The sequence below is a fragment of the Coprinopsis cinerea genome (assembly GCF_000182895.1).
Source record: "Coprinopsis cinerea okayama7#130 chromosome 2 map unlocalized cont3.2, whole genome shotgun sequence".
Classification (NCBI taxonomy): domain Eukaryota; kingdom Fungi; phylum Basidiomycota; class Agaricomycetes; order Agaricales; family Psathyrellaceae; genus Coprinopsis; species Coprinopsis cinerea.
Window position 1 is genome coordinate 1,939,419 of NW_003307543.1, and position 18,979 is coordinate 1,958,397.

General features: G+C 51.1%; 11 protein-coding genes across 11 annotated transcripts; 5 read left to right on the plus strand and 6 right to left on the minus strand.

The window, feature by feature from the left end:
* Positions 1-652: 652 nt before the first annotated feature.
* CC1G_05130 (RAB-protein geranylgeranyltransferase) lies at positions 653-2,083 on the minus strand (the record flags this gene model as incomplete). Its single annotated transcript, XM_001833378.2, has 9 exons — positions 653-666; positions 720-872; positions 923-997; positions 1,050-1,133; positions 1,192-1,386; positions 1,441-1,652; positions 1,732-1,859; positions 1,913-2,023; positions 2,081-2,083. The coding sequence occupies 9 exons, from the start codon at positions 2,081-2,083 to the stop codon at positions 653-655; spliced, it is 975 nt and encodes a 324-aa protein (XP_001833430.2).
* Positions 2,084-2,226: 143 nt separating this feature from the next.
* CC1G_05131 (spliceosome complex protein) lies at positions 2,227-5,508 on the plus strand (the record flags this gene model as incomplete). Its single annotated transcript, XM_001833379.2, has 6 exons — positions 2,227-2,805; positions 2,858-4,143; positions 4,195-4,273; positions 4,330-4,854; positions 4,904-4,985; positions 5,039-5,508. The coding sequence occupies 6 exons, from the start codon at positions 2,227-2,229 to the stop codon at positions 5,506-5,508; spliced, it is 3,021 nt and encodes a 1,006-aa protein (XP_001833431.2).
* Positions 5,509-5,588: 80 nt separating this feature from the next.
* CC1G_05132 (hypothetical protein) lies at positions 5,589-6,394 on the minus strand (the record flags this gene model as incomplete). The annotated part of the gene is made up of 3 exons (XM_001833380.1): positions 5,589-5,803; positions 5,856-5,988; positions 6,041-6,394. The coding sequence occupies 3 exons, from the start codon at positions 6,392-6,394 to the stop codon at positions 5,589-5,591; spliced, it is 702 nt and encodes a 233-aa protein (XP_001833432.1).
* A 132-nt stretch (positions 6,395-6,526) lies between these two features.
* CC1G_05133 (rRNA binding protein) lies at positions 6,527-7,990 on the plus strand (the record flags this gene model as incomplete). Its single annotated transcript, XM_001833381.1, has 4 exons — positions 6,527-6,700; positions 6,755-6,985; positions 7,036-7,579; positions 7,641-7,990. 4 exons carry the CDS (start codon positions 6,527-6,529, stop codon positions 7,988-7,990), a joined length of 1,299 nt encoding a protein of 432 aa, XP_001833433.1.
* An 87-nt stretch (positions 7,991-8,077) lies between these two features.
* CC1G_05134 (cytochrome C1 heme lyase) lies at positions 8,078-8,819 on the minus strand (the record flags this gene model as incomplete). The annotated part of the gene is made up of 2 exons (XM_001833382.2): positions 8,078-8,276; positions 8,332-8,819. 2 exons carry the CDS (start codon positions 8,817-8,819, stop codon positions 8,078-8,080), a joined length of 687 nt encoding a protein of 228 aa, XP_001833434.2.
* Positions 8,820-9,039: 220 nt separating this feature from the next.
* Positions 9,040-10,701, plus strand: CC1G_05135 (2-nitropropane dioxygenase; the record flags this gene model as incomplete). The annotated part of the gene is made up of 11 exons (XM_001833383.2): positions 9,040-9,132; positions 9,185-9,234; positions 9,286-9,437; positions 9,495-9,634; positions 9,690-9,708; positions 9,775-9,799; positions 9,884-10,070; positions 10,127-10,300; positions 10,361-10,467; positions 10,517-10,571; positions 10,623-10,701. Exons 1-11 carry the CDS (start codon positions 9,056-9,058, stop codon positions 10,699-10,701), a joined length of 1,065 nt encoding a protein of 354 aa, XP_001833435.1. The 5' UTR covers positions 9,040-9,055.
* A 134-nt stretch (positions 10,702-10,835) lies between these two features.
* On the plus strand, positions 10,836-12,094 carry CC1G_05136 (hypothetical protein; the record flags this gene model as incomplete). Its single annotated transcript, XM_001833384.2, has 3 exons — positions 10,836-11,046; positions 11,095-11,563; positions 11,611-12,094. The coding sequence occupies 3 exons, from the start codon at positions 10,836-10,838 to the stop codon at positions 12,092-12,094; spliced, it is 1,164 nt and encodes a 387-aa protein (XP_001833436.2).
* A 320-nt stretch (positions 12,095-12,414) lies between these two features.
* On the minus strand, positions 12,415-13,482 carry CC1G_05137 (hypothetical protein; the record flags this gene model as incomplete). The annotated part of the gene is made up of 6 exons (XM_001833385.2): positions 12,415-12,452; positions 12,692-12,738; positions 13,020-13,138; positions 13,191-13,214; positions 13,270-13,327; positions 13,454-13,482. The coding sequence occupies 6 exons, from the start codon at positions 13,480-13,482 to the stop codon at positions 12,415-12,417; spliced, it is 315 nt and encodes a 104-aa protein (XP_001833437.2).
* Positions 13,483-13,868: 386 nt separating this feature from the next.
* CC1G_05138 (thioredoxin family protein) lies at positions 13,869-16,255 on the plus strand (the record flags this gene model as incomplete). The annotated part of the gene is made up of 8 exons (XM_001833386.1): positions 13,869-13,966; positions 14,018-14,096; positions 14,147-14,251; positions 14,303-14,315; positions 14,368-14,442; positions 14,500-15,099; positions 15,156-15,989; positions 16,047-16,255. The coding sequence occupies 8 exons, from the start codon at positions 13,869-13,871 to the stop codon at positions 16,253-16,255; spliced, it is 2,013 nt and encodes a 670-aa protein (XP_001833438.1).
* A 456-nt stretch (positions 16,256-16,711) lies between these two features.
* CC1G_05139 (hypothetical protein) lies at positions 16,712-17,766 on the minus strand (the record flags this gene model as incomplete). The annotated part of the gene is made up of 4 exons (XM_001833387.1): positions 16,712-17,151; positions 17,217-17,309; positions 17,368-17,465; positions 17,525-17,766. The coding sequence occupies 4 exons, from the start codon at positions 17,764-17,766 to the stop codon at positions 16,712-16,714; spliced, it is 873 nt and encodes a 290-aa protein (XP_001833439.1).
* A 112-nt stretch (positions 17,767-17,878) lies between these two features.
* On the minus strand, positions 17,879-18,630 carry CC1G_13947 (hypothetical protein; the record flags this gene model as incomplete). Its single annotated transcript, XM_002911861.1, has 2 exons — positions 17,879-18,324; positions 18,378-18,630. 2 exons carry the CDS (start codon positions 18,628-18,630, stop codon positions 18,206-18,208), a joined length of 372 nt encoding a protein of 123 aa, XP_002911907.1. The 3' UTR covers positions 17,879-18,205.
* Between the last annotated feature and the right edge of the window lie 349 nt (positions 18,631-18,979).

Sequence of the window (18,979 nt, forward strand, 5' to 3'; positions counted from 1 at the left end):
GAACGCATATCTTATCAGTCAGCTGATGATCGAACATGAGAATCAAAGCAACTACGTTGCCCAATTTAACCCCGTTTAAGCACTGTAAGAAGGGAAGGCCTGCAAAATAAGCATCTTCTCCGTGCTGGGGAAACTTCTACAGGCTTCTCTGAGCCATGGGCGCCGATGGTCAGATCGAGCAGCCCTAGTTGGGGTTAGTTGTTCCTGATGGCGGTCATGTCTTCTCAAGGGCTGTCAAAGGCATTGGAGCTGGAAGGGACGGCTGTCGTTAAAAAGAGACTCGTCACACTGACAGTTTCTAGACAAGGTTGTTCCGCATGTCATTATCATGTAAAGGACCGCCGCAAACGTCAATCCGTGACAAACTGCTTTGCATTCATTGGCTATGGTCGCAACCAGTGCCAACGTCCAGGCCATGTTTGTGTGTAAAGGCACTGTCGAGCGCCGGCTCGTCCACGGCGGTTCGTTCCGGTTCCGATATCCTGACAATCAAGACGCGGCCTAGAGCAGGTGCAAAAGAGTGTGACATCAAGGTTATATGTCCAAAGAGAGATTCTGGGCCGCAATAAGTAGCAGCAGAGAATGGAGGAGACAACCGGAGCTAAAGTCAACCAAGGAGAAGTCGCTTCTTAAACTGCTTGCAAAGTTTAAATTACATGGTAGAGGCTTTTCAAGGGCAATCAGCGGTGTTAATGGAAAGGATTTCCCTATGCACGCACCTAAGTCACGATAGCGCTGCGCTCGGTATGGATCCAGTACCTCAAGTTCCTTAAGATACTTCTGACACTTCTTAAAGAGGCCAGCAGCCGCGGGATCGGACGGATACAGCTTGATGAACAGCCGTGAATAGTGGACCGTAGATTCCATACACCCTGCAGAGGTCGGTGAGTAGGTGCAGTTGCTAGAAGGTCCATATGCATACATTTACTATCAGGCTGTTCCTCCAGAAGCTCGTTGATCGCTTCTATCTCTCGCAGCAGTAAAACTTTGTCCGGATCTGAAGCAAAGGTAAGCAGGTTCGTTAGACCACAAGTATTCAAAAACCTCACTTGATCCAACCAACCACCGATGATAAACCCATACACTCTGATCTGCTGGTTCTGTATACATCGCATTCCGCACCAATTCGAATTCTGCAGCGTAGCAAACGCGCGATTAAAGCTAGCAGATAAGCAGTGTAAATGACTCTACCTGATTCTCTGGACGTCTTTTCGTCCAAAGTACCTGCTTCCCAAAGCCTTGGCAGAACCTTGGATCTCTGGTGCCAGGCGCTGAAGTTGGAAAAGTTGGCGCCTATTTTGCGAGAGGTGTATCCTAATTCACTGAGTTCGGGCCGAGGGACTGGCATACTGGCCAAGACGTAGCGTCGGTAGTCCCAGGCATGGACTGGATCAAAGGCCAATTAGATTAACTCCTGGGGTAAGATTGGAGTGTACCCACAGTTACGCGCATCGGCGTCGAGTAGCTTCTCCACGACGTACAGTTCGTTATTCCAGGCTGTATTCCTCCAGTCATTGTGAGAAGGTGTGCCTTCCTCTCCAGGCCCGAAAGGGATGTTCTCGAGGCACCATCTTCGGTGGTTCCAGATCCAGTATACTTTAGGATGTGATTTGAGCGCCGCCATGGTCATCCCTAATTCGTCGGTAAGGATTCTGTTGACTGTTTCCAGAGAGCTTTCTCAGAAGTATGTGTTAGACTCCAGTAGACATTACCGGATAGCCAAAGACATACCTAACCGTGAATAAGCCCTTGAGCAAGATATTCCTCCTATAATTCCAGATGGTGTAGAATTCGGGGTTGATATGAAGCAATCTGGTCGTCAATTTAAAAGCATCTTCAGAGTAGTCTGATTCTTTTTTCTAGAGCGATGAGTTCGCCTAGCGTTCTGCTAGCAGGGCGTTTGGTCGCCTACCCTGCGCAACAAGTCCTCTGAAAGTGCCGTAAACTCTTGGATCTTGGCTCGTTCTTTCTGTTTCCTGGCCTCGAGGGCCTCGGGAGTTTGCTTAACCCGTTTTATCCCATGCTATCGAGGAGAAAGGTCAATATATGGATGGCCTAAAGTGGTACTGTATGCCTTTACCATTGTGGAAGACGTAGGAAGGAGCTGAAGTGATCGCTGATGCTGCGAGTCCGACGCGTCCAGCAGCAAGGTCGTGGGAATACAAGCAACCACCCTTTGCTGCCAACCACGACGCGGTCGTCGTCCAGTTCTCGGTATCCTTCAAAATGCCGTCGGTAGCGGACAAAAAGACGACGCTGGACGAGCTGTCCTCGCATTTCCCTCTCACATTTCCCATTCCGAACCCAACAACACACCCAGATTTAATCTCAAGCAAGGACCTTCACCGTGAAGAGGATTTACTGCGAAACCCAAACTCTTTTCGGGCATGGTGGACAGCAATCCAGTCGACTCGGGAGGCATTTGTTGTAAGGCAAAAGTTAGAGGCGCCTGAAACGAAGGTGTCGGAAGTAGAACGAGCGCTCTTGGGACCTTTGGCGACACCGTTGGCGCGAATCTCGTTACAGCGCATCACATATCTTTATGAAGCTGCCCTCCAGAATTTTCCCAATTCCTTCAAGCTGTGGAAGTCTTACTTGACTTTCCGTATGTCATTCGTCTTGGGCAAACCTGTCATCAAGAAGAGAGCCGGAGGGAAGAAGAAGTTGCCCGAGATGAAGGAGGCATTGGAGGAGGAAGTTGATGATTTGGAGGAATGGGAGACTTGTTTGGACCCCGTCGTTGGTTGGGAAGAGTGGAAGAGTTTAATCGCCACTTTCGAAAGGTGTTTAATGTGGATCCCAAAGGTACCTCACTTCATTTATATATGTCGAAGGTATCTGACATTGGAATTTGCAGCTTCCTCGGATATGGTTGATGTATTTCTCAATATTCTTCCATCCAAAATGTCCCTCTCTTCTCTCCTTCAAGCACGCTCGGCGAACCTTTGACCGGGCACTTCGAACTCTGCCTCCCTCCCTCCATTTCCGTGTCTGGGTGCGGTACCTACTATGGGCCGAACGCAAAGGTGGAGAGACCATGGTTTCGGCATACCGACGATACCTCGCCGTCGACCCAAGCATAACCGAACGCTACACGGAACTCTTGCTGTCAGAAGAAAACGGCACACCTCGCCCTCTGGAAGCGGCGAAATTGTTGCTATCTCTCGCTCGCAAGGCTGCAAAGGGAGAATACACGAGTGTAGAAGGCAAGAGTCCGCTAGATCTCTTGACCGAATTCACGAGTGTTGTGGAGAAGTTTGCGGAAGAAGTTGGGATGGATGTCGACGACACCGACGTCTCCAATGCCGCCATTGCGAAGAAGGAAGCTGATGACGCTGAAGCCGCTGAAAAGGCACAAGCCGCTGCCCAAGATTCCAACTCCCTCATCCGAATTGCCGGTCCTCCGGTCCCTGTCGATGCAAATGGCACACCTATCCCTGCTTATGATGAAGACGAAGATCCCCTCAGTCCACGGAAACTCAACATCGAGCAGATCATCCGAAAGGATGGTTTGGAAGTGTACAAGGATCAAGCAGGTCGCTTGTGGGCTGGCCTTGCGACGTACTGGATCAAGCGTGGAGATTTCGACCGCGCAAGAGAGACTTTCGAAAAGGGCATCGCCAGTGTTGTTACCCAACGTGACTTCAACCAGATCTTCGAGGCCTATTCCAACTTTGAGGACGAATTGATCAGCGCGATGATGGAGAGCTTGGAGGACGAGGATGAAGACGATGACGAGAGGGAGGAACTGGAGGAGGAAATGGACCGACGCATGAAGGAGTTTGAGCAGTTGACTGATCGTCGACCGTTCCTCTTGAATGACGTTCTACTTCGACGAAACCCGAATGACGTACAGGAGTGGGAGAAACGAGTGGCCTTGTATGGAGAGGACGACGAGAAGGTTGCTCAAGCATATACCCAGGCCCTCGAGACCATCAACCCTCGCAAGGCTACCCCCAATCTCCACAGACTCTATGTCAACTTTGCCAAGTTCTATGAGGAGGGAGGGGCAAGTGGTGAGGCAGAGCCCGACCTGGATAGTGCACGCAAGATACTTGAAAAGGCTACCAAGGTCAACTTCAAACTTGTAGAGGATTTGGCTGAGATTTGGTGCGAATGGTCAGAGATGGAGTTGCGTCATGAGTGAGTCCTTCGCCATTGCCAGATGACATGAAAGCTTGACAGTTTCTCCAGGAACTATGACGAGGCTATTCGGGTGATGCAGCGTGCAACTGCTGTCCCCAAGAATACCAAAGTCAACTACCATGATCAAGTAAATATCATCAGTCAACCTTTAAGGTCGCACAATGCTGACACATTGTTTGCTAGTCGCTATCTGCCCAGGCAAGATTGTTCAAATCTCTGAAGCTGTGGTCATTCTACGTCGATCTGGAAGAGTCGATAGGAACAGTGCAGTCGACCAAGGCGGTCTACGACAAGATCCTGGAACTCCGTATCGCGAACGCACAGATCATCGTTAACTACGCGGCTTTCCTTGAAGAGAACAACTACTTTGAGGAGAGCTTCAAGGTTTATGAACGCGGAGTTGAGTTGTTCACTTTCCCTGTGTCCTTCGAGATCTGGAATATCTACCTCGCCAAATTCGTGAAACGATATGTGAGTGCTTTCCCGGTGCCTCTAGGAGTCAATTTCTCAGTCGTCTTCCAGGGCGGGTCCAAACTCGAGCGAGCACGAGATCTGTTCGAGCAAGCTCTGGAGAAATGTCCACCGAAAAACTGCAAACCCATTTTCCTCCTGTATGCCCAACTCGAAGAGCAATACGGACTTGCCAAGCGGGCAATGGCAATCTACGACCGTGCTACGAAGGTCATTGATGATAAAGACAAGTTCGAGGTAAGAATTTTTCAGAATTGGGCCAGTGCAATTTATTGATGACTTCCAGATGTTCACAATCTACATTGCCAAAGCCACCGAGAACTTTGGTCTCCCTGCCACAAGACCAATCTACGAGCGAGCAATCGAAGGTATACTCTTCCTATGCCACCTCTAGGCAACTTGTTAATCCCTCCTTCTGCAGTTCTTCCCGACAAGCAGACAGCAGAAATGTGCTTGCGCTTCGCGGCCCTCGAGCGCAAACTGGGTGAGATCGACCGCGCTCGTGCAATCTACGCCCATGCCTCCCAATTCTGCGATCCTCGTGTCCATCCCAAGTTCTGGACCGAATGGAACGACTTCGAAATCGAAACCGGATCCGAAGATACGTTCAGAGAGATGTTGCGGATCAAACGTAGTGTGCAGGCACAGTTCAACACGGAGGCCAGCTACCTTGCTGCACAGGCTGTCGCTGCTCGCGAGAGTGGGCAGCAGACCACTCTGGATGAACCCCAGGATGCAATGTCGATGGCTGAGAAACAGGCCTCAGGCGGTGCCACCAAATTTGTTGCTGCAAGTAAAACAGCGCTTCCTCCACCTGACGGTGCCGCGGCAACTGCGCCAGCACCTGCGGTCAACACTGACGAAATCCAAATCTCGGACGATGAGGACTAGTCTTCAGGATCTTCACGATTTGTTGTATACGCTTTCCGTAATCATTTCTGCGCCATATTTGACTTTTCGCTTTCACAACTTCATGATCTATTCCAGCGGTCGATCTCAACACTGCATAATTCCTCCCATTTGGCTTCCCAGCTGTCCTCTATCAGATAAGGTTGTTCAGCCCATTGTTCTACGATGGTTTTGGACTCGTCGAACGGTAGGGAATGACTTCGAAGTTTAGCGACGAATTGCTTGTGCTGGTACAGCGACCGGTGGTATGGGGTAAGGATCTCAGGTATTGAGGTAGCTGGGGATCCTTCAGTGATGATCTTCTCCACGTCAGGCACTGAAAGTCTTACCGAATTTTTCGAGGGACCAGCTGACCCAGAGAGGCTCGTCGCGCACCCACTGGTAGCCCTTGACTTTATGAGCCTCCACCACGACAGCCTCCAAGTTGTCAATCACGGTATTCATCCGTTTAAACAGTTTTTCCTTGGAGAACACATGAACTTGCAGGTCCCATTTTCATTGACGACGAACATACAAGCTTTTGGATAACACTATCGAGAGACGCGATGCATTTGTCCATCACGGCCAACTTTGGGCCAACGAGATAGGTTCGAGGAAGCCGGTTTGGTAGAGACGCGAGAGTATTGTCTAGATCTGTGCGAGTATCGACCAGCGTCTTAGCATGCTTGAGTCCGTCGAATAGTACTAGGTCGTCCCATGTCTCTGATATTCCTCGAAGTTCTTGGAGGAGAGCTCTGACTTTGCGATGGAAAGTAGATTCTGTCTGTCGAGATGGCGAAGCTGGTGGAGCTGGGGATGATCTATGTTGTTGGGCTGGCGAGGACGTCGGTGTCGATGGACCTCGAAAGGACGCAAGGCGGCTGGACATTGTGCTGGTCGAAGAGGCAAATAGGGTTGTATTTGGTTTGCCGCGCTACATCTCGGAGGCTTTAGTGCCAAACAGGTGTTCTCAAAAATTCTGGGCTCGTGCTCGACATCTTCGACGACCTTCATTGACGCCATGGCTAAACGACGAAAGAACAGGACACATCTCAAGGGTGGCCAAAGGGACGAAGGCAAGTCGAGTGCCCCAAAATCGTTCATTATAAAACACGGCCATGTTGGGTCGTCGATAACACAACTGGTGCGCGATATGCGCAAAGTTATGGAACCTAATACAGCCAGTCGCTTAAAGGTGCGTTCCCTTGCCATTTCTCCTATAGACATTGGCGAATAACATGGTCTTCAGGAACGGAATCGAAATAAACTAAAAGATTACATGACGATGGGACCGGCACTGCAAGTAACGCATTTACTTGCTTTTAGATTGACGCCTATTGCTCCTTCGCTGCGCATCGTTCGACTGTCCGACGGTCCTACGCTCAGTTTCCGTGTGGAACGATACAGTCTCATGAAAGACGTCCTGAATACTGCTCGGAGAGCTAAGAGCATTGGCATGGAATACCTAACACCACCTCTGGTGAGTGAAAACTACTTCTTGCGAAGGATAATTATTGAACTCTTTCAAAGTTGGTTCTCGCTTCCTTCCCTCAGCCTGGCCCAGGAACACCACCGCATCTCCCCCTTGTAATGAAAGCCTTCCAATCATTGTTCCCTCCTCTCTCACCACACACGATCAGCCTCTCTTCTGCTCGCCGAGTCGTCCTCATTTCATACAATGAAGAACGAGGCACCATCGATTTCCGACACTACTTGATCAGAGTCAAGGCTCACGGCGTGTCAAAACGAGTTAGACGTGTTGTAGAAAGCGCAACCTCGTCTTCCAAACCCGTCATAAACCTTGGGAAAGAGAAGGATGTCGCCGACTTTTTGCTGAGGAGACGAGGGGATCCTGGGCCGGATGGTGGTTACGAGAGTGCTTCCTCGGCGGAGAGTGCGGTGGAGGATGGAGATATGGTTAGCCTGGCGAGTGACTACGTCGGACGAAACAACAAAAAGGGAACCAAACGAGCAGTGAAGCTCGAAGAAGTCGGACCCAGAATGGAACTGCGTCTGGTAAAGATTACCGAAGGCGTTCCAGGCAAGGAGGGGAACGTGATCTATCACGAATTCGGTGAGTCCAAGCGTGGCTTTCATGTCCGCGTTTCCAGCCAGATCTAACACGAATCTTACAGTGAAAAAAACGAAGAAGGAAATCGCCGAACAAAAAGCTGCTATTGCAGAAAAGGAACGGCTTCGAAAACAACGCCGAGAAGAGCAAGAACGCAATGTTGCGCGTAAAAAGAAGTCGGCAAACAAGAAGGGAGATGACGACGCCAGTTCTGATGACGAAGGCTCCGTGGAGGACGAGTCTGGGGGGGAGGGAGACGTGGAACATGAGGTCGACGATATCGGTGAGTGGGATGAAGAAGAAGAGATCAGTGAAGGCGAGGAGAGCGAGGATGAGCAAGACCTATCGGAAGAAGATAGTTCAGACGAGGACAAGCCTCCAGCAAAGAAGCCCAGGTTCCATAGGAAACGGTGAAGTGGGATTATGTGGTATTCTATCTGTCTATTACCGTCTGGAAAATATGATTAATCTAGATATAGTAAATGCGTGCCCGACCTGCTTCTACTTCAGTCCCCAAAACCGTTGGAATCGCATCTTTACGCCTTCCCAGCTATCCAATGCGGGTCGTACGTCAAGGAAAAATGACAAGTTGCCGCCGAGACCATTTGGGTTGCGTCCAGTGTAGAAATCAATGATATACCTCATACGAGTGCCACATCTGTCGACAATCCAGTCGTGGCGGTCGAATGGAGGTGCGTATCTGAGGTCGCTTTATGGTTAGAAGATGTGATAGCAAAGCGTGAACTGCAACCCACCCGAACAGCGTTCTGAGCCTGGCTTTCGGACTTCTTTCTTGCGGCTTGCCCTTGAAGTTAACCAGCTGGACGCCTCCACACGCTTCGCCACCTCTCCCTGCTTCCCACTTCATGATTTCCGCCCAGGCACGCTCGTTCACTGCGTTGTGAATCGGGACTATAGTTTTCATATCCGCGGGATTGGGCTTGTGGTTTTTGCGCTCCATTGCAGCGAAGAACTGTGCTTCTGAAGGATACACCCAGTTGCCATCCTGAGGTTTTGGTATTGACGAGACTTCACGTTCTTTCGACAGAGACGCCTCTGGAGGTGCAGGCGCTGAAGTGGAGAACAGTCGCGACCATGTGGCTGCTGAAGAATGGTCTACTGGACATTCTTTTGCTTCGTCTTTTTTGTTGGAATTGGAATGGTCAACTGGGCATGCGTTCGCGGTCGACGACGACGATGACGACGAACTGTGGTCGACGGGACACTGCGACGAGGAGGACATGGTGAAGAGTGAATTGGATTAGGTAAGCCTTATTTTCCGTCAAGAAGCGCTGCCGCGGTCCGTTCGCTCCCGGTGCAGAAAGAATTGCTTCCGTCCCTACCGGTAAACTCACCGGCTACCCCAGATGCAAGTTCCCTAGGATGAATGAATTCTCCACACCCAATTGGCGCTATTTAAGCTTGGGGAAATAGCTACTCTTTTGAAGAATCCCCCACTTCCCCTCACCCTCTGCAGCCATGCCTTCTTCACCGAAAGTCTTCGAGACCCCTCTCACCAAGCTCTTCAAGATCACCCACCCAGTCATGCTCGCTGGGTATGTCAATTTGGCCTTTTGTAGGGCAGGAATTAGCGCTCATATCTCGTAGCATGAACGTGGCTGCCGGTCCCAAGCTTGCTGCTGCGGTAACCAACGCTGGTGAGCAGCATGGTTCATGTGTGCTGCTACGTCCATCTGACACGCTCTTAGGTGGTATTGGTGTTATCGGAGGTGTCAGACAAAGCCCAAAGTTCCTTCAAGGCTCTATCGAGGAGCTGAAACTTCACTTGGAGGACAAGAACGCGCCCTTTGGTGTCGACCTCTTGCTTCCTCAAATCGGAGGCAATGCTCGCAAAACCAACGTCAGTAAAGGCCTCCCTTCCAACGTGGAACCCCCGGGATGCTTACCGTGTTTACAGAAAGATTATACCTCTGGTCAGCTCCCTGAGCTCATTGATGTTATCATCAAGGGAGGAGCCTCTCTATTCGTCTGTGCTGTCGGCGTTCCACCAAAATGGGTCGTTGACAAACTCCATGCCGCTGGAATTCCCGTCATGAAGTAAGTCTTTCACTCGACCTTGCATTCAAGGCCACATACTCATTGTCGAGGACAGCATGATTGGCCATCCCAAGGTATTAACCCAACTCCCCTCCCAACACACTGGCAGATTCTGAATTCTAGTCTTTTGATCCGTTCAGCACGTCAAGAAGGCTCTGGCTCAAGGTTCGTACTTCCGGATCACTCTTCGACCCGTTCCCCGTTCTCCCTCGTGGCTAAAACAGAGATTGACTATTTGAATTGGATTAGGCGTTGATATCATCTGCGCACAAGGCGGAGAAGGTGGAGGCCACACTGGCGACACGCCATTTTCCATTTTGATTCCTGCAACGGTCGATCTTTGCCGGGGTCAGAAGAGCCCGTTGACTGGTGAAGATGTTGTGGTTGTTGCTGCTGGAGGTATTGCCGATGGCCGAGGTCTTGCTGCTGCCCTAGCGTGCGTCTCTCCTTCTCCTCGCTTTTCGTACCCTTTCGCCTGACCTTCTCTTCTAGGTACGGCGCTTCGGGTGTCTGGGTTGGAACTCGATTCGTTGCTAGCGTCGAAGCTGGCGCACCCAAGATGCACAAGGAGCTGGTGCTGAGTGCCGGATATGACGATGTCGTCCGAACGCTAATCTATTCTGGTCGACCGATGAGTGTTAGAAAGACACCCTACGTTGCGGAGTGGTGCGTACTTGGTATTCTATCGGAGATGTGGATGGATGTTAACCCGAGTTTATGAATCAGGGAGGCGAAGCGCCGGGATGAGATCGATGCCCTTGTTGCCCAAGGGAAGATTCCACACGAAGTCGAGCTCGAAAGCCATCCTGAAAAGTCTGCACCTGGCCGACAATGTACGTCTCGAATCCCAACTTGAATAGCGCTTATTGACCCGTGGTTTAGGGCTCATGGGTAAAGTGGCTGGCTCCATTAACGGCATCAAGCCAGCGAAAGAGATGTATGTAATGGTCGCTCGTTCCGGGTACACATGGACTGACCTGATTCTTAGTGTGGACGAGATGGTCAACACTGCAGCCAGGGTGATCTCTGCAGCACAGGCTCTCAAGGTACCTCAAGTAAAACTGTAGACGGATCCAGGTGATTACATACAATGATACATACATCTATACTGTGACGTTTCATTAGCTCGCTCCACGTGCTTCTTGCTCGCTTATCTGCCCCTGAGGTTTGCATGAGTGTATCCTTTGTATCTTCTACCACGATGCCCCACGAAGAACGATGGCACATTGCCATAGCTCTATTCCTCTCTCTTTTGACCTATTATTGGATGGTCAAAATCTTCCTACCTCGGAGTGCACAAGATAACGCGCATGACTCCTCCTGTCTTCCCCGACCACTTCCTGACTTTGCCATCGCCAAGGCGCGCGCTAGGCCGTACCGTCCCTTTCGTTGGAATTACAACCAGACTATGGGTGAGTGGTGCCAACGAAAACAAGGTGCTATGGTAAACCTTGAATTAGCGCTCATGGCTCTCGACCCCGATTGGTGGATTGAGCTCGAGTCCACCTACCTCGAACGAATCGCACAACGCAAGGAACTGTATCGAATGCACGGAAGGGCTATCCTCGATGCTCTCCCCGGGAGCGAAGAAGCGTGTCAAGAGGTGATGTTTGCGGCCATCAATTTCCTCACAGCTCGTTACCCATCCTTATTCTCGTTCGACCCTGCCACTGGGAAATTCCGAAACAAGATCCTCGGAAAAGAGGACATCGTGAATGGGAGAGACGCCTTATGTTTCCTTCTTGATCATGTCCCGGAAGACTTTGCGATCATGCAGAAGGACGAGACCACTGGGAAGTATCACCTGCGGGCTGGAGTTGTTTGTTCGGCCGTTGGATGGAACATGGGGGAGAAGATGGGGATGCCGCTCCACGAGATTCACGGGGAGGTACCGTTTTATAGAGAGGGTCTGCAGACTTCGATGGATAGGTCCGTGGTCGTTGTGCCAATTACGCCTGTCGCTGACGGAAGCACAGATACTTCGAAAGGGTAACATGTGCAAAACCAATACAACGCGGCTCTTGGACGTTTGAAGTCGGCCAGCCTCTGTTCCTTCAGACAAGCGACCCGGATTACCAGCACCACAAACACTTCAATGCGGATTTGAAACTTGAAGATGTCTACCTAAGAGTGGACTGGCAGACCCTTCGACGATTACCCAAGTCCCGGGCAATGGTGTTCAATTTCAAGGCCCTGTTCACACCCGTGACACAGTTTCGAACGGAACCGTATGTCCCCCAATTGATCGCAAAGGTCTTGAAGGAGGCACGGGCTCCCTTCAAGGAATACAAAGGCTGGGGAAACGTCGAGCATAGAGTGATTCCCGCGCTGGAAACGTGGTCCGAGGAACAAAGGCGGCTTGGATTGGTCCCCATGGATTGGGAGGAAAGAACATTGGACGAATATCCATTCTACCCTGGCTGGGAGAAGGAGTATACGGTTGGCCAGAGCGGTATCTAGTCTTCGTCGAGAAGCTCTGCTAGCTCCCGTTCCTCTTCCTCTGTCAGTCCCGAGTCATTCACAGTGTTTGATTCTTCTGCGACCTCAGGTTTCTTGGGAGGGGGTGGGTTCAGCAACTCTGTCATATATAGTCAATCGACCTCGTTGATTCTCGGAGTACATTAGATTCAACTCACCCGTGAGTCTCCATTTTCGTACCGTCTGGTCCAAACTGGTCGTAACGATCCATGGTTCCACATGGGTCAGGCCGTCTTTGACCGTCTTGCGCTTCCAGAGGCGGATGGCTGTCACGTCGTGCCAGTGAATATCCGTGCTTGAGATCAGCTCGGGTTCGTCGAGGGTAGAGAGATCGTAGACCCTGATCACATCCCCTGACGCAGTGAGAAGATAAGGTTCTGAAAGGTCGGTCAAAGCAAGAGGAAGGATGGCTCGGACTGCGGTTGGATGCTCGATGGGCTTGGGCAACTTGACATTCGAGGAAGGGACATCTGATCCCACGGGCACGATTGGGCTGAGCTGGGCAGTGTCATCGGAGGATGCTACAGAGGAGTACGCGTTTTTGAAAATCCGGTAGCAAAAGATAACAGCAAGACCTACCGGTCCAGACAAGGCCTTGTCCCACAAAAAGATCGTTGATACGTGTCCTGTGGTTGGTCAGTTCACCCCGCTGTGTACTGCGCCAAAGAGGAGGTTCCGATCCGCTTCCCTCTTCCCTCTTCACTTCCCAAATGCGAATTATTCCCATAGTGTCTGCGGTGTAAATCACTGCAGAAGTCGCGGAGGTTGCGTATCCAGCCAGACATTCAATCGGACGTGTATGCGAGGAGATCGATCCGGACCCTCGTAATGGTTGAGTTGGTGAAGAAAGATCCCTAAAGCCAAGAATGTTTCCAACGTGTTTCGTGCGTATGTGAACATTGCTCACCAGAATCGAACGATCTTGTCTGATCCACCAGATACTAGTAGGCGGAGAGTGGGTATCACAAGCAATGTTTTGACAAAGTCGTTATGTGCATCTGTGGTCGTGGCCAGTGGCTCTTTGGTCTGAGATCGCGTAAGACTGGGCTCGATATCTCTCCCTCGTTAACACCCTTACCTGTGTGTCCCATACCCGAATGCTCTGGAAGAGATGTCAGTTGCAGTTCCAGCTTATTTCGTCCATGGAGCACACCCACCTTGTCCCAGGATCCGGAAATCAAGAATTGCTTCCCGTCGTGATTATAAAACGCAATGCTGGTGACCGGTCCTGTGTGCCCTCGGTAAATCTGCGAAGCTTTGCCTGACTGAGTGGAACACCAGTTATAGCTTATCTTCTCAATACAAGCTTGAGATACGCGCCTCAAGGTTCAGCTTCTTCACGACATGGTCATTCTCCGCGATCCAAACATCGTTCCCTTGAACCTCGATGGATAGTGCTTTTCCGGGAAGCTCTATCGGTTCACCTGCGTCTTTGAGAAGCTTAGCCTTTTCTCTCCTCGCCTGTTGTTTATAGTTAATTAGAATATGAGTTCACAGAGAGAAGTGAGGCGTTACCTGTTCCGCCAGAAGCTGAGCCTCAGCTACAAGATAGTTGCTCGTCGTGGATGTCATGGTGGTCGCCTTCAAAGCAGACCAATCATCGACGCCGACTTCGACTCCGATCATGATTGATCCGGGGTAACCGATCAATCCCACGTGTCGGAGATTAGCGTGACGCGTCGTGCCGCGAGTTGCCAAGAAATTCAAGAATATTCTCTACTTGTACCGTCCACAATCACAACCTTTAGATTCAACAATGACGACCCCAGTGAAACTCTATGTGTACGATCTCAGCAATGGGATGGCTAAACAACTTTCTAGGCAGTTGACTGGAAGACAGATAGACGGCATTTGGTGCGTCCAGCCCAGAATTGCACCGGGATGGCCTCACTGAGCTACCCTTAGGCATACTTCAGTCGTCGTATTTGGGAAAGAGGTGTTCTATGGCCAGGGTATCAGTATAACAGAGCCAGGGAAATCTCATGTACGTCTCCTATGCTTTACCTTCAACAGCGATCTGACCCAGACTTTCAGCACGGTGCACCGCTCGAGATCTTGGACATGGGCGAAACCTCCCTGGACGAGGACACCTTCGATGAATATCTCAGTGAGCTCAAGGAACACTATACAGCAGACAAGGTGAAGTCAGATCACCATGTCTATCAATACGTGACTGACCCGACCTTGTAGTACCATCTCCTCGGTAAGCGCTCGAGAACGCTGGGCTTCGTGTTAGTTTTAACCTCTCCGGACAGAATTCAATTGCAACTCCTTCACCAATGATTGCATCGGCTTCTTAACTGGAGGGACGATTCCCTCTTATATCAAAGGTATGCTTTACTCGCTGTTACGCAATGTCGACCTCTAAGTCATGTAAACGTATTCAGACCTTCCTACCGACTTTCTGTCGACGCCATTCGGGGCTTCCCTCCGCCCTACAATTGACGCAATGTATCGCAGGCCCGCCCCTGGTGCCGCCCCTGTACCTCCACCTACTAACGCTGGGCAAGGCCCGATGGATGTTCAAATGGCTGGAGCACTCCTTCAGGCAGCAGCAGCAATGGCGTCCCAGCAGCAGACCAGCGGCTACGCTCAGCCTTCTGGCCACTCTTCTCAAGCAACCAACGCCATCGCTGGCCCAATCCACATCATTACCAACGCGCCCAATTTTAACTCGTTCATCAAATCCCACAAAGCTGCTGTTGCATTCTTCACGAGTCAGACTTGCCCTCCGTGCAGAATGATAGAGCCCGTCTTTGAGCGGTTATCAGAGGAGAAGGGCGTTCAGGTCGACAGAGATGGAGCAGGTTTTGCGAAAATTGATCTTGGAGTTGGGAGCGCGAATATGTTAGCTGGGCAATATGGTGTGCGGGCTACGCCTACTTTCCTATTCTTCTTGAATGGGGAGAAGGTTGAGGAAGTCAAGGGAGCTGATGCAGGGGAGCTACGAACTCAAGTTGACCTCTTGCTATTCCAGGCCTACCCTCGTAAGTTGCCTCGCTCCAAACTATACCATTACCCGAGACCTGACAGACCCACCCAGCACACCCACACACGAGCATCGCAACACCTACAATCAAAGCCCTGTCACTCAACCCGATCTTATTCACACAGGCACCTGCCATCGACACCGTCGTCACCAAACTCTCGAGTTTCATCGATGCAGCCACATGGCCCACATCTGCCCCTCAAACCCAAGCTGACGTGAAGAAGCTGCTATCCGGCGAAGTCACGACCTACCTCAAAGCGCGTTTCACCCCCGCCACACCAGGCGGTGGCAAACCTTCACTCCCATCAGCTCCCATCACTCTGCTCAATTCGTGGAGCGCCGTTACCCAAACTCTCGTCAATGCTCTCCCAATCGAGTCCCTCTTCCCGCTGGTCGACATGTGGAGGCTTGCATTTCTCGATCCTGCAGTCGGCAACTGGATCGCCTCGTCTCCCGCAATGAATCCCATAACAGTTTTCCTACCTAAAGCCCTCTCGTCCATCCACGCCACATCGCCCACAGACACCAAACGCTGGAGAAACTTTAACCTCACCGCCCTTCGACTTCTCTCTAACGGGTTTTCTTCGCGTGCAAGTAGTAATTGGCTGATGTCTGGCAACAATTCGAGTGGGACAAGGGTACGGGACAATGTCACGCAAATCCTCGTTCCGAGTCTCTTGCATGAAGATGCAGCCATCCGAACGGCTGCTGCCAGTCTCGCTTTCAATGCCGCAGCATGGCTGCAGAAGAAGAGGGTGGATGCTATACAAACTGGGAGGAGGTGGAATGTGGACACCGAAGGCGGGGACGAGATGGCGGAGTGGCAAGTAGAGATGGCGAGCGCTGTGGTAGAGGCAATTGGAAGGGAGAAGGAGAACGAGGAAGTCGGTAAGTCCGCAACTTCCATAGCTGATTATTCGGTAAGCTTGACGTTTAAATTTACAGTACATCGATTGGTTGCCTGCCTGGCATTCCTCATTCGCCTATCACCGGTACACGACACACAGCTTGGCCCTCTCCTCGAAGTTCTCCAGGCGAAAGAGGTGGTTAGAGCCAAGCTTGTTAAAGGAGAGGGGTGGAATACGGACGGTGGATTGGCCAAGAAAGATGTTAGAAAGTTGGTGGAGGAACTTACGAACAAACTACTATCTTAAATATCCCTGGCAGGGTACTAACCAGGTCTGTCGCTAGTAGAGAGCTCAGGACCCGATGATTTATGGATAGCGGGTGTGATTGTACTACTAATACACGGGTTACAGAGAGGGGTGGCGTTAGATGTTACAGTTTCAGGACCGAAGATCGAATGTCAGAAACTGGGGGAAAGACTAGCCTATCGATGAGCTTGGAAATAGCTATGATGCGTATTCAAGAGTGAAGCGTAGAAAGAATCAAGGAACCATCCCCAACTTATGCAAAGGTCATAACCGAAGGCGAAACAAAATGGAACCTAAGAATGGGGGGCGAAACAGAGTCTGTGAAAGAGAAAAAAGGGGTTGTGCGTGAACTGTCCAATTAAAGCGTCCCAAAAAGTGCCCTAAGCGTAAGGAAAGCCAAGATGAGACCCTTAGTAGATTGGTCCTTGAAAAATGAAGTATGGCTTTGTGGGAGGCTTAAAGCCCGACCAACATAACACCAGCAGTGGCTACTAAAACCACAAGACTGGTAGTCAGCCCCGTTCGAACAGCGGCTCCAGAGTCATCTTCGGTAAGGTCTCCACTTGACGGAGAGGGTTCGTCTGAGCCAGTACTCTCTGATGGCGCAGGTGCGCTGCCAGTGGAGATGGGTGCGAATGAGTTGGTCGGAGCTTCCGTCTCTTCAATTATGCTGGTATCCCATGAACCGGTGATCGTGGTTCCAGTAATAGGGATGGGGTCCGTGATGGTCGTAGAGCTCAAGATGGCTGGCTGTGATGACACAGTGGGAGAGACACCTGGGAGGGAGGGCTCCGGATCGGCCACAGGTGGCCTCGAGGGGGAAGGGGAATTGTTCGTGTCATCGGCAATTTGGGTAATGGCAAAGGAGGGAGAGGTATTGCCAGAGTTGCCCATCACTGGAGAGTGATTGCATTAGCGTAAGTTGATAGAGCGAGGGGCGTAAGACGAGAAAGTAACGTACAGACGATGAGGTAGTCAGGTCGTGGTGGGACGTTTGGGACCGTGATATTGACCCTGCCTTGCCGGATGTGGAAGCCTTCAGCAAGTGGATTGTCTGATGGAGTCCATGTGAGTGATAAGGCAAGACATGGGACGGCTGAGACGAGGCGCACCTAGGTCCAGGTTCAGGCTATCGCCTGTATCACGGCCCAGGATAACTCTGCCTATAGGATTTGTGATCTGACTGTCGGGTGGAAGGTTGGTGATGTCCCTAGTTGAATAGCCGATTGGTTAATACTAGGCGACGAAAGGCGGGTTGGAAGGACTAACCAAATGACTTCCTGGATAGTTCCAATAGGCCATACACTGCTTGCATCCGGTTTGAGGATTGGTGGGGCAACAACGTCCCGCTGTGTCAAACCACGCGCGTTCTTGAGGGCAGCGTAGGCGGCGGAAGCCTCCTCGAATATTGACCGTTGGTTCAGAGCTAGTGGTGAAGCCTGCACCTGTGAGGCGAGCAGAAGAGCACACGAAGCGATGTGCTTGAATAGCCGGTAGCTTGAGCACAACATGTTCGGGATGGTCGATACTAGTCGTCGTTGATAATCGTGAGTCCGATAATAAGGGTGAAACTTGGTTCGACTTTTATCGAAGCACGTAACACGTCAAACGTCGTCGGTGACGAAGCTGAAAGCAAGAGACCGGAGTATAAATCTGCGGGCCATAGAGCGGGTGGAGAAGGAGTCTTGTGAGTCTATGCACGTCTCACAATCACTGGGGAGGAAAGAAGAGCGGTGCGACCATGATAGCGCCGGACACCGCTGAACAAGGCTGTCGCCCTCGGATGCCTGGCAAGGCGCAAGAACAGTGCTCTGTGCTTCCGAGTTTGCATTTCAATGACACAAGGCGGAAGGAAGCTTGGGCGACGTGCATGACAGGCACCGGCAAGGCCGCAGACAAGAAGATGGCCGACGAACCGCGACGTACCGTTTGTTCCTGGCTTAGTGGTTATCAATATCCGTGAACTTGAATGTCTCGCTCGTCGCCGTTTTCGTCGTCGCTGTCGTTATTGTCCTGGACGGGGGGATTTCGTTCGATGTTCTTCGTTGGAGCCTCAACCGATGTAACCCCTATCGCCACTGTCAGTGAAAGGTTCTGGGATAAGCTAGCTCTCGCAACTCACTATATAGCTCGCCGACGGCTAATGGGTTGATAGGGACGTTGGCGACAAGGGAGGCAAAGAACGATCGGACAGGACAGCGGTGGCATAGCGGTTTATATAGGCCTTGTCTGCTCTGATGCTGCACTTGAGTCGGATGACCCACACTTGCCATCAACTCTTCGCGTAACAAATTCTGATCACAGTCCAGCTCAACAATCCCAATTCCATAACGCTCTAATTCATCGAGTCCTTGCACGGGCAGCGCTATATACATAAATCTACATTCTGACCTAGAGCTATTGGGATTACTTGCTGCCCCGGAGCTGGGGTCAGGAGGATATCATGCGGACAACACAGCTGCTTCCCTCGTCGGAGCCAATCTGGACGCCGTGCCCCGGCATTCGCGAGAACCACAAATCGATTCCCAAAGATCTCACCGGACAACGTGAAACGTGTGCTGTTGGAGTCCCGGTGACAAGGACATGACACCGACAAATCCGCGTTGGGCAGATGCAGAACTATCAGGTCCAGTCCTGAGCTAAAGGAATAGGCGAATAGCTGTGATACAGGCGGGTATATCTAAGTAGTATGGATACAGATGTGAATAAATCAGAAACGTGATT